The sequence below is a fragment of the Pristiophorus japonicus genome, chromosome 5 (genome assembly GCF_044704955.1).
Source record: "Pristiophorus japonicus isolate sPriJap1 chromosome 5, sPriJap1.hap1, whole genome shotgun sequence".
Classification (NCBI taxonomy): Eukaryota; Metazoa; Chordata; class Chondrichthyes; family Pristiophoridae; genus Pristiophorus; species Pristiophorus japonicus.
In genome coordinates this window covers 211,769,387-211,781,757 of record NC_091981.1, presented here as the reverse complement: position 1 = coordinate 211,781,757, position 12,371 = coordinate 211,769,387, and the positions used below count along the sequence as shown (strand labels likewise).

Genomic DNA, 12,371 nt, shown 5'->3' with positions numbered 1-12,371 from the left:
CTTTTAAAAGTTTGTTCCTGATATTTCAGCTTCTAGCTTATCCCCGTGTGAGAGTCACGATTTTTTTTTGCTCTCTAACATCTTTTAAAAGTCCGGATAGAAGCAGCTTGTCGTATCCTGTCTGAGAATTCGGCAATGTGATTGGCTGCTTAGATAGCTTGTTGACATCACTGCAGCATCGCATTTGGAATTCCCATTACAGAGCGCTGAAATCAATTGTGCATTGAAAAAGGCAAACTTCGCACCACAGAGATAGCGAGATCTCTGTGGGCTGCTCTCTTCGGGGCCAGCAGCGAGAGCCTTCGCTTCGACGCTGACTGCAAATTACGGGCCATTATGTACAAAAAAGTCCAAATGCGCTTTCAGATTATTTTTATTGTATAAAATTTTATAGTTACTAGTGTAATTTAAAATGTCTGCTGAAATGGAGGAGGCAGCTATGCAATCATAAAGCGGTGATATCATATTGTGACACTGATGTCATGTATGTAACTTCTATGTAACACCACTGCAATACTGTATATACTTAAGCAATGCACACCTTGACCACAGGGGGTGAACTTGTGGGAGACACTCCTTACCTGGTCATCCAGGTATATAAAGGGAGGTCCACGCAGGGTCATCACTTCTTGCCCCTGTGAATAAAGGTTCAGGTCATAGAGTGACCTTGTCCATAGAATGTGCCTCGTGTGGGTTTTGTGCCATTGAGTAAGGACTTTACATTTGTGACGAGAAACGGGAATCAATGACCCTCGAGAATGGCCACCAGTAGCACAAAGGAACGATACTGTGAGGACTGGGACGATTTCATTGAGAGGCTCCAGCAAAGCTTTGTCACGAAAGAATGGCTGGGAGATGCAGCGGCCGACAAGCAAAGGACCCATCTGCTGACCAGCTGCGGACCTAAGACTTAGGCGCTCATGAAGGACCTACTAGCACCCGAAAAGCCGGCGGACAAAACCTGTGAAGAGCTCAGCAAATTAATCGGTGAGCACCTCAAACCGGCGAGCAGCATACACATGTCCCAACACAGATTCTATACCCACCGACGTCGTGAAGGACAGAGCATACTGGACTTCGTTGCAGACCTCCGGTGGTTGGCCAGCCTCTGTAAGTTCACAGACACCTGCAGGGGGGAGATGTTAAGAGATTTCTTTATTGAGGGCATCGGTCATGCGGGGATTTTCCGAAAGTTAATCGAGACCAAGGACTTGACTTTGGAATCGGCGGCGTTGATGGCTCAGACTTTCATGGCGGGGGAGGAGGAAACCAAAATAATATACGCGTGCAATTCTGCCTCCGACGCGGCGGGGATCAGGGAGTCAATATCATAAACGCGACTCAGAGCCCCGCAGGCAGGCAAGGGCAGTTCGACACAATAGACCCCCAGAGCAGGTTTCCAACAGAGACAATGGCAGGATGAACGGACATTTACGCCATCACAGTGGACAATGCGGTCTGGGATGGGGCCATTGGCACCCACTAACAGTGTACTCAAAGGCAGTCAAAGGGACAATCAGCGAGGAATGCCAGGTCATAGCTCCTTTGTTCACAACAATGGGAATCTCAGCTCATGCTGGAGGTGTGGGAGCAAACACTCTGCCAGGACTTGCAGGTTTCAACAATTTGTCTGCAGAAATTGCAACCTCAGTGGCCATTTAGCTCGAATGTGCAGGAAACCTGTAACCAGGCTAATTTACGAGGTGGATGGACCAGAAGAGAGGTCTGTGATGCAGGATGACTCTTGGGGCAAATCAATGGACGCTGAAGTTCAGCGGGTTCATGTGGCAAACATTCACAGCTCATATACCAAAACGCCACCAATGATGATGAAGGTTTTATTAAACGGCATCCCTATACACATGGAGCTGGACACGGGGGCCAGCCAGTCACTCATGTTCGAAAAGCTATGGCCACTCAAAGCCAGTAGACCCAAACTAGAATGCATTGAGACACAACTATGGACGTATACCAAAGAAATCATTCCGAATGTTGGCGGTCACACACAATGGATCAGTGAACTGGCTGCCGCTCTGGATTGTCCCGGGCAATGGTCCCGCACTGTTGGGAAGGAGCTGGTTAGCTGAGATGAACTGGAAATGGGGGGATGTGCATGCAATGTCATCTGTGGAGCAAAGTTCGTACTCACAAGTCCTACAACAATTTTAGTCACTATTCCAACCTGACGTCGGGACGTTCAAAGGTACCAAAGCAGTGATACGCTTCACCCCGGACGCCAGACCAGTGCAGCATAAAGCCAGAGCAGTGCTGTATGTGATGCGGGAGAAAAATGAAAGCGAATTGGACCGTTTGCTGAGAGAGGGCATCATCTCGCCCATTGAATTCAGCGACTGGGTGAGCCCCATTGTTCCCGTCCTAAAAGTGGATGGTTCTGTCAGGATCTGTGACGACTACAAGGCCACTATCAATCAGGTGTCCCTACAAGACCAATACCCGCTCCCGAGAGCGGAGGATCTTTTCGCCATGCTGGCAGACGGCAAGCTGTTTACCAAGTTGCATCTCACTTCAGCCAACATGACCCAAGAACTGGCTGATGAATCGAAACCACTGACCACCATCACTACGCACAAGGGACTGTTCGTTTACAACAGGTGCCCGTTTGGAAATCGATCAGCGGCCGCGATTTTTCAAAGAAACATGGAAAGCCTGCTTAAATCCATTCCTGGAATAATCGTATTTCAGGACGACATCCCCATCACAGGTCGTGACACCGAGGAACATCTCCACAACCTGGAGGAGGTGCTACGCCGACTGGACCGGGTAGGCCTGCGACTCAAGAAGTCTAAATGTGTGTTTTTGGTTACTGAGGTTGAGTTCCTGGGCAGGAGGGTTGCTGCAGATGGGATTCGGCCCATCGAATCCAAAACAGGCGATTCGACGAGCGCCGAGGCCCGGCAACACATCATTGAATTTCTGGGACTCTTGAACTATTTCGGGAACTTTCTGCTGAACTTAAGCACGTTGTTGGAACCGCTTCACGTGTTCCTGCGTAAGGATTGTGATTGGTTTTGGGGGGACTGTCAAGAACGGGCTTTCAATTTGCGCAGAACCTACTTTGTTCAAATAAGTTATTGACCCTGTACGACCCCTGTAAGAAATTGGTTCTGACATGTGATGCATCGTCCTATGGGGTTGGGTGCGTGTTGCAGCACAATAATGCTGAGGGCCAACTACAATCTGTGGCTTATGCTTCCTGGTCGCGCGCTCAAGCAGAACGGGGATATGCGGTGGTTGAGAAGGAAGCACTCGCATGTGTCTATGGTGTAAAAAAAATGCATCAGTACCTTTTTGGCGGGAGGTTCGAATTAGAAATGGACCACAAGCCGTTAACATCCCTGTTGTCAGACAGCAAGGCTGTCAATGCCAACTCTTCAGCCCGCATACACCGATGGGCTCTCACGCTAGCTGCTTATGACTACTCCATCCGGCACCGGCCTGGCACCGAAAATTGCGCTGATGCGCTCAGCAGGCTTCCACTGGCCACCACTGAGGTGGCAGCGGAGCAAAGCGCTGAGATGGTCATGGCTGTCGATGCCTTTGACAGCGCAGGCTTCCCCCATCACAGCCCGCCAGATCCAAAATCTGGACAAACAGAGATTCCCTCCTATCTCTGATTAAGAAATGTGTCCTGACTGGGGATTGGGTGCCCGCACACAGAGCATGCCCTGAGGAGGTCAGACCGTTTCACAGGCGGATGGATGAGCTCTCCATCCAAGCTGACTGCCTACTGTGGGGCAGCCGGGTAGTCATGCCCCGGAGGGGCAGGGAGGCATTCATCAGGAAACTCCACAGTGAGCATCCAGGCATCGTTCTGATGAAGGCCATTGCCCGGTCACATGTTTGGTGGCCAGGAATTGATTCAGACCTGGAACACTGTGTTCGCAGGTGCACGACGTGTGCCCAGCTGGGTAATACCCCCAGGGAGGCCCCGCTCAGCCCGTGGCCCTGGCCCACCAGGCCATGGTCATGCATTCATATAGACTACGCGGGCCCGTTCATGGGAAAAATGTTTCTCATTGTTGTAGATGCGTACTCGAAATGGATCGAGTGCATCATTTTGAATTTGTGCACGACATCCACCACTGTGGAGAGTCTATGTGCGGTCTTTGCAACCTACGGCTTGCCGGACATCCTTGTTAGCGATAATGGCCCGTGTTTCACGAGCTACGAATTCTGGGAGTTCATGTCGGGCAATGGCATCAAACATGTCAGGACAGCACCGTTCAAGCCGGCCTCCAATGGCCAGGCGGAACGTGCGGTCCAAATCATCAAGCAAGGCACGCTCAGGATTCAAGGACCCTCCCTTCAATGCCGCCTATCGCGCTTCCTGCTGGCCTATAGGTCCCGACCGCACTCGCTCACGGGGGTCCCGCCCGCTGAGCTACTTATGAAACGAACACTCAAAGTTCGGTTGTCCCTCATTCACCCAGTCCTGACCGACATAGTTGAGGGCAAGCGCCAGTCCCAAAACGAATACCATGACCGAAATTCAAGGGGGAGATGTATAGAAGTAAATGATCCTGTATTTGTCCTTGGGGCCCAAATGGCTTGAGGGTACTGTAATAGTCAAAGAGGGGAACAGGGTCATCGTGGTTAAACTTAACAATGGGCAGATATGCCGTAAGCATCTGGACCAAATAAAAAAAAAGGTTCAGCATAGACACTGAGGAACCCGAGGAAGAGCATGGGATGGTGCTCACACCACTGCCAGTGAACGAGCAACAAGAACATTCAGCAGCATGCACAGTCCCGGCTGTCAGCCGGAATCACCACAGGTGACAGACACTCACGCCAAGGCTCAACAACCAGAGCCCCAACTGCAGCGCTCCACAAGGGAGCGTAGACCACCTGAAAGACTTAACCTATGATCCCAATAAGACTATAAGACTTTGGGGGGCGGGGGGGGGGGGGGGAGGTGATGTCATGTATGTAACCTCTTTGCAACACCACTGCAATACTGTATGTAACACCACTGCAATACTGTATATACTTAAGCAATGCACACCTTGACCACAGGGGGTGAACTTGTGGGAGACACTTCTTACCTGGCCATCCAGGTATATAAAGGGAGGTCCCACTTAGGGTCATCACTTCTTGGTCCTGTGAATAAAGGTTCAGGTCATAGAGTGACCTTGTGTCTGTGGACATGCACTCCAAGGTATCTTTGTTCGTCTATAATAAGGTAGAATTCTTTATTAAGATGGAGAGTGACACAGTTAATTCAGAGACTAGGGTCCTGAACTTAAGGAAAGGTAACTTCGATGGTATGAGACGTAAATTGGCTAGAATAGACTGGCGAATGATACTTAAAGGGTTGACAGTGGATAGGCAATGGCAAACATTTAAAGATCACATGGATGAACTTCAACAATTGTACACCCCTGTCTGGAGTAAAAATAAAACAAGGAAGGTGGCTCAACCGTGGCTAATAAGGGAAATTAAGGACAGTGTTAAATCCAAGGAAGAGGCATATAAATTGGCCAGAAAAAGCAGCAAACCTGAGGACTGGGAGAATGTTATAATTCAGCAGAGGAGGACAAAGAGTTTAATTAGGAGGGGGGAAATAGAGTATGAGAGGAAGCTTGCTGGAAACATAAAAACTGACTGCAAAAGCTTCTACAGATATGTGAAGAGAAAAAGATTAGTGAAGACAGTCAGATTCAGGTGAATTTATAATGGGGAACAAAGAAATGGCAAACCAGTTGAACAAATACTTTGGTTCTGTCTTCATGAAGGAAGACACAAATAATCTTCCGGAAATACTAGGGGACCAAGGGTCTAGTGAGAAGGAGTAACTGAAGGAAATCCTTATTAGTCAGGAAATTGTGTTAGGGAAATTGATGGGATTGAAGCCCGATAAATCCCCGGAGCCTGATAGTCTGCATCCCAGAGTACTTAAGGAAGTGGCCCTACAAATAGTGGATGCATTGGTGATCATTTTCCAACAGTCTATCGACTCTGGATCAGTTTGTATGGACTGGAGGGTAGCTAATGTAACACCATTTTTTGAGAAAGGAGGGAGAGAGAAAACGGGTAATTATAGACCGGTTAGCCTGACATCAGTAGTGGGGAAAATGTTGGAATCAATTATTAAAGATGAAATAGCAGCGCATTTGGAAAGCAGTGACAGGATCGGTCCAAGTCAGCATAGATTTATGAAAGGGAAATCATGCTAGACAAATCTTCCAAAATTTTTTAAGGATGAAACTGGTAGAGTGGACAAGGGCGAACCAGTGGATGTGGTGTATTTGGACTTTCAAAAGGCTTTTAACATAAGAGATTGGTGTGCAAAATTAAAGCACATGGTATTGGGGGTAATGTACTGACGTGGATAGAGAACTGGTTGGCAGACAGGAAGCAGAGAGTCGAGATAAATGGGTCCTTTTCAGAATGGCAGGCATTGACTAGTGGGGTGCCGCAGGGCTCAGTGCTGGGACCCCAGCTCTTTACTATATGCATTAATGATTTAGATGAAGGAATTGAGTGTAATATCTCCAAGTTTGCAGATGACACTCAGCTGCGTGGCGGTGTGAGCTGTGAGGAGGACGCTAAGAGGCTGCAGGGTGACTTGGACAGGTTAAGTGAGTGGGCAAACGCATGGCAGATGCAGTATAATGTGGATAAATATGAAGTTATCCATTTTGGGGGCAAAAACACGAAGGCAGAATATTATCTGAATAGCGGCAGATTAGGCAAAGGGGAGTTGCAATGAGACCTGGGTGTCATGGTACATCAGTCATTGAAAGTTGGCATGCAGGTACAGCAGGTGGTGAAGAAGGCAAATGGTATGTTGGCCTTCATAGCTAGGGGATTTGAGCATAGGAGCAGGGAGGTCTTACTGCAGTTGTACAGAGGCCCCACCTGGAATATTATGTTCAGTTTTGGTCTCCTAATCTGAGGAAGGATGTTCTTGCTATTGAGGGAGTGCAGCGAAGGTTCACCGGGATGGTGATTGCCGGGATGGCAGGACTGACATATGAGGAGAGACTGGATCGACTGGGCCTGTATTCACTGGAGTTTAGAAGGATGAGAGGGCATCTCATAGAAACATATAAAATTCTGATGGGACTGGACAGGTTAGATGCAGGAAGAATGTTCCCGATGTTGGGGAAGTCCAGAACCAGGGGACATAGTCTAAGGATAAGGGATAAGCCATTTAGCACTGAGATGAGGAGAAATTGTTTCACTCAGAGAGTTGTTAACCTGTGGAGTTCCCTACCGCAGAGAGTTGTTGATGCCAGTTCATTGGATATATTGACGAGAGAGTTACGGCTAAAGGGATCAAGGGGTATGGAGAGAAAGCAGGAAAGGGGTACTGCGGTGAATGATCAGCCATGATCTTATTGAATGATGGTGCAGGCTCAAAGGGCCGAATGGCCTACTCCTGCACCTATTTTCTATGTTTCTATGTTAAGCTGTCTTATGGCTTTTTCTACCTCGGTAACTAGTGCAGAGTAGCATTTGCTGAGGTCTGGAACACTTTATACTTGTTTGTCAAGTATTCAAAAAGGAGTTAGATGAGGTCCTTACTACTAGGGGGATCAAGGGGTATGGCGAGAAAGCAGGAATGGGGTACTGAAGTTGAATGGCGGTGCAGGCTAGAAGGGCCGAATGGCCTACTCCTGCACCTATTTTCTATGTTTCTATGTTTCTATGTCCACTGACCTACAGCATGTATGTGACACAGAGATACCGGGATTACTGATGACAAATATAATAATGTTAATGTAGTTTAGGGGTGATTCATTGCTGAAAAAACAGAATCTCAGTTTCCGTGCATAGCTTTCACTGCCAGAAAAGGATTGAGAAATAACCACATGTTGCATTTTAGAAGGCATTAATGGTATAAAAATGCCTTAAAGTGTCTATATGATTTCCTTAATAGATTGCTCGAGTTACCTGTATTCTTTTGGTGGATAATTTAAAGAACCATAATAGTTTTTTGATCTACACTTATGTAAATCATTAAAACATTTTCTCTTATGCAGTAGTTTTAATGTCAAAACTATGGACTATTTAAAAGCCTGGAATGGTATCACTTTCCTGGTCTCTTAATATTGTTGCCTAATTACTCACTTCAACTTTAATTGTGCACAAATGTGAGATTTAAATTACATTTCCAATTAAAAGGAATAGATCCAGGAATCATTTTCGTAGATTTTTCTTTAAAAGGAAGTAACACTGAAGACTATGGGATTGTGATTTTACCAGTAATAACCAACTCTGCATTTAGTGGGCATAACCAAACCTTTTGTACACACACCTTAAACCTCACTGGGATGCTGAATGTACAGAGGTGGATCAAAAAGTAGCAACCGCTCGCTATCAGGTTAAGGACCATGAATTGATCAGTTTCCCTTAGTTTCAAAAATAGCTAATTGAAAATTAATCACAGAGCTAAATCTGGACAAATTGGAAAACTGCCTTGTGTTTCACATTTTAATGACACTTAACTTCAGTTTTCAAGAAGTCGGCCGAATATCGCTGGGAAAAGGTGAGAGGCAGCTCACAGAACCCAATGGTGACTATTATAGGATCCTCATTAAACTGTTAAAAAAAATAAATGTATAAAAGAAACCCTTTGTCTTTCAAAATGTGGAATAATAGCTATGGCATTGTGAGGCCAGCCTTAACCCATTATTACTTGTGAGTTATGTGGTTAGCACAGTTTTCTATGACGCATTATCTGATGGGATAGAGTGGTAGTTGTTTGTTACACTGCACATGTGCCTGTTATTTCTTCATTGAAAATTGTTTGCTTTACAGCATATGTTTATCTGGTTTGGTTTTATTTAGATTCTCAGAGATTTGTCTTCACAGACAATGGAAACTTGTTGTTTGACAACATTTATGTAGTTGATTCTGGAAATTACACCTGCAACCTCACGTACACACTTGATCACAAACGACTATCAACACTGGTCAGATATACAGTCTATGGTAGGTTTCATACTTTCCCATAAATGTTGATATCCCTAATATATTAATGCTTTCCTCCTTATTCTACACCACACACTCACTGAGCTCAGTTTTAGTAAAATGCAGTTAGTTAGTAGTTTCTGGTGCTTGAGCAAAAAATTGATTTTATTACTGTCATCTTATGCTGTGCTTGGAAACTGGAGGGTGTATGGCAGGCTGAATTGCTTCTGGAGACCCATGTAGTGATTATAATAACTGCTTCTTAAGAACAATGTAAATCCTTTCAGGTCATGGAATCTATTATATATTAAAAGTCTTACATCTGCATGTATTTTCTGTTGTATAACACTTACTTCCAGTAACACTTTCCATCACATCTTTTCTATCGCTGTAACACCTGTGTCCCGTCATTTATACTCTTCTTCTATTGATTTTATTTACCTAAGATTGAGTTCTGCATACTTGGTCTCCAAGGTAGGTGACACTGTTGCCTATTTACCTTTGAGACCAAGAAGTTGAGGATAATATTAAAAGAAGAAACTTATAGGGGAAGGAATTTGCATCGTTTGCATCTCCCATTAGCGCCCCTGGGCACAAACGATTTCTCGCCCTGGGCGCAGAGCCACTACGCCTACCACGAAATTCCGCAAACCGGCAACACCCCGCTCCTGCCGGTAGCGCCCAGGCTGCTGCGCTGGCGATGATCACGTCATTGACGTGCGCAGCGACGCGTTTTCGCCCCGGAGCGGAAATTCCGTAGCTCCCCATGAGACTGCCATGGGTGATGTTCACGCCAGGAAGGTGCGTGGTGCCATTTTGTTTCCGCAGCCTTTCATTGACAATTTTGTGGGGTCCAGCCTACCATGTTTCAGCCTAGCACTCCACTTCAATGCCAGGCTGCTGCCACGGCACGCTCTCCCCGGTGGAGTGATGGCCCCTCGCCCCATTGCAGAGCTCACAGCATGCCCTCCCCTTTAACGGAAGGGGAGGGCTCTGTGCTCCCACCAGCGCTCTGCGTAGTGCTGCAAAATTCCCATGCGTAGCAGCCTGGTCCTGCACCCGAGAGGAAGTGGAGCGTTCAACATTGCACTCCACTGCCTCTCGGGGCCGGTAACCCCAATTTCCCGATCGAATTTCGGCCCCATAATCTTGCGGAAAATAGTAGTGCCTGAGGATTGGGAGGGCTTTAGAAACCAGTAAAGAATGACTAAAAAACTGATAAAAAGGGAGAAAAAAGAATATGAGAGTAAACTAGCAAGACATATAAAAACAGATTGTAAGAGCCTCTACTGGATGTAAAAAGTAAGCATTGGTCCCTTAGAGGCTGAGACAGGAGAAATTATAATGGGGAATAAGGAAATGGCAGAAACTTTAAACAAATGTTTTGCATTTGTCTTCACAGTAGAAGACACAAAATGCATACCAAAATAGTGGGAAACCAAGGGGCTAATGAGAATGAGGAACTTAAAGTAATTAAGATCAGTAGAGAAAAAGTACTTGATAGAGAGGGGGTAAAAAAGGAGGGGTTGTCGCAGTATTAATTAAAGAAACAATTACAGCTGTGAGAAGGGATGATATGTGAGAGGGGTCATCAAATGAGGACATATGGGTTGAATTGAAGAACAAAAAAGGGAGTGTACTATAGACCCCCAAACAATCAGAGAGCGATAGAAGAACAAATATGTGGGCAAATTGCTGCGAAGTGCAAAAACTATAGGGCTGTAATAGTGGGGGATTTCAACTACTCTAATATTAACTGGGGAGAAAACAGTGTGAATGGTACAGAGGGTGCGGAATTCCTAAAATGCATTCAGGAGAACTTCTTTAACCAGTATGTAACAAGCCCAACAAGGGAGGGTGTGGTTCTTGACTTGGTTTTGGGGAATGAAGAGGTGCAGGTGGAAGGGGAGTCAGTGGGAGAGCATTTTGGTGCTGGTGATCATAATTCAGTAAGATTTAGGGTAGTTATGGAAAAGGACAAAGGTGGACCAGAAAAAAAAGTTCAGTTGGGGTAAAGCCAGTTTTGCTGAGCTGAGATGGAATTTGGCCAAAGTGGACTGGAAACGGCGACGTGATAGTAATCAATGTCAAAGCAGTGGGAGGCATTCAAGGAGGAGATCCTGAGGGTACAGAGAAAGTATGTTTCCTTAAAAAAAACAGGGTGGGGCTAACAAATCTAGATCTTCATTTGGAAAGACATTGATTAATCAAGGACAGTCAGCATGGATTTGTTAAGAGAAGGTCATGTCTGACTAACTTGATTGAATTTTTCGAGGAGTTAACCAGGAAGGTCGATGAGGGCAGTGTGTATGATGTAATATATATGGATTTTAGCAAAGCTTTTGATAAGGTCCATTATGACATACTGGTCAAGAAAGTAAAAGCCCATGTGTTCCAGGGCAAAGTGGCAGATTGGATCCAAAATTGGCTCTGAGGCAGGAAGCAAAGGGTAATGGTTGATTGGTTGTTTTTGTGACTGGAAGGCTGCATCCAGTGGGTTTCCGCAGGGCTCAGTGCTGGGTCCCTTGCTTTTTGTGGTATATATCAATGACTTTGACTTGAATGTTGGGCATATGATTAAGAAGTTTGCGGATGACAGTAAAATAGGCTGTGTGGTTGATAATGAGGAAGAAAGCTGCGGACTGCAGGAAGATATCAATGTACTGGTCAGGTGGCTGAAACAATGGCAAATGGAATTCAATCCGGATAAGTGTGAGGTAATGCATTTGGGGAGGTCTAACAAGACAAGGGAATACACATTAAATGGTATGACACTGAAAAGTGTAGAGGAACAAAGGGATCTTGGAGTGCAGGTGCACAGATCTCTAAAGGTAGCAGGCCAGGTAGATAATGTGATTAAGAAGGCATATGGAATATTTGCCTTTATTAGTCGAGGCATGGAATACAAGAGCAAGGAGGTTATGCTTGAACTGTATAAAACAATGGTTAGGCCACAGATGGAGTACTGTGTGCAGTTCTGGTCACCACATTACAGGAAAGATGTGATTGCACTGGAAAGGGTGCAGAGGAGATTTACAAGAATGTTGCTTAGACTGGAGAATTTTGGCTATGAGGAAAGATTGGAGATGCTGGGTCTGTTTTCTTTGAGGTATATAAAATTATGAGGGGCCTGGATAGAGTGGATAGGAAGGACCTGTTTCCCTTGGCAGAGGGGACATAGATTTAAAGTAATTGGGGGGAGGTTTAGGGGAGACGTGAGGCAAAATGTTTTCACCCAGAAGGTAGTGGGGGTCTGGACCTCACTGCCTGAAAGAGTGGTAAAGGCAGAAACCCTCACCACATTTTAAAAATATTGGATGTGCACTTAAAGTGCCGTAACCTACAGGGCTACGGACCAAGAGCTGGAAAGTGGGATTAGGCTGGATAGCTCTTGGGAGGCCGGCGCGAACACGATGGGTTGAAATGGCCGC

At 45.8% G+C, this 12,371-nt stretch overlaps 1 protein-coding gene across 1 annotated transcript in view; it reads left to right on the top strand.

The window, feature by feature from the left end:
* LOC139264136 (zona pellucida-binding protein 2-like) overlaps nucleotides 1-12,371 on the top strand; it is a 123,042-nt gene that overhangs the window by 34,422 nt on the left and 76,249 nt on the right. Inside the window, exon 4 of the mRNA XM_070880221.1 lies at nucleotides 8,818-8,961. Coding sequence (XP_070736322.1) covers nucleotides 8,818-8,961 — 144 coding nt within the window. The remainder of the gene's footprint in view (nucleotides 1-8,817; nucleotides 8,962-12,371) is intronic.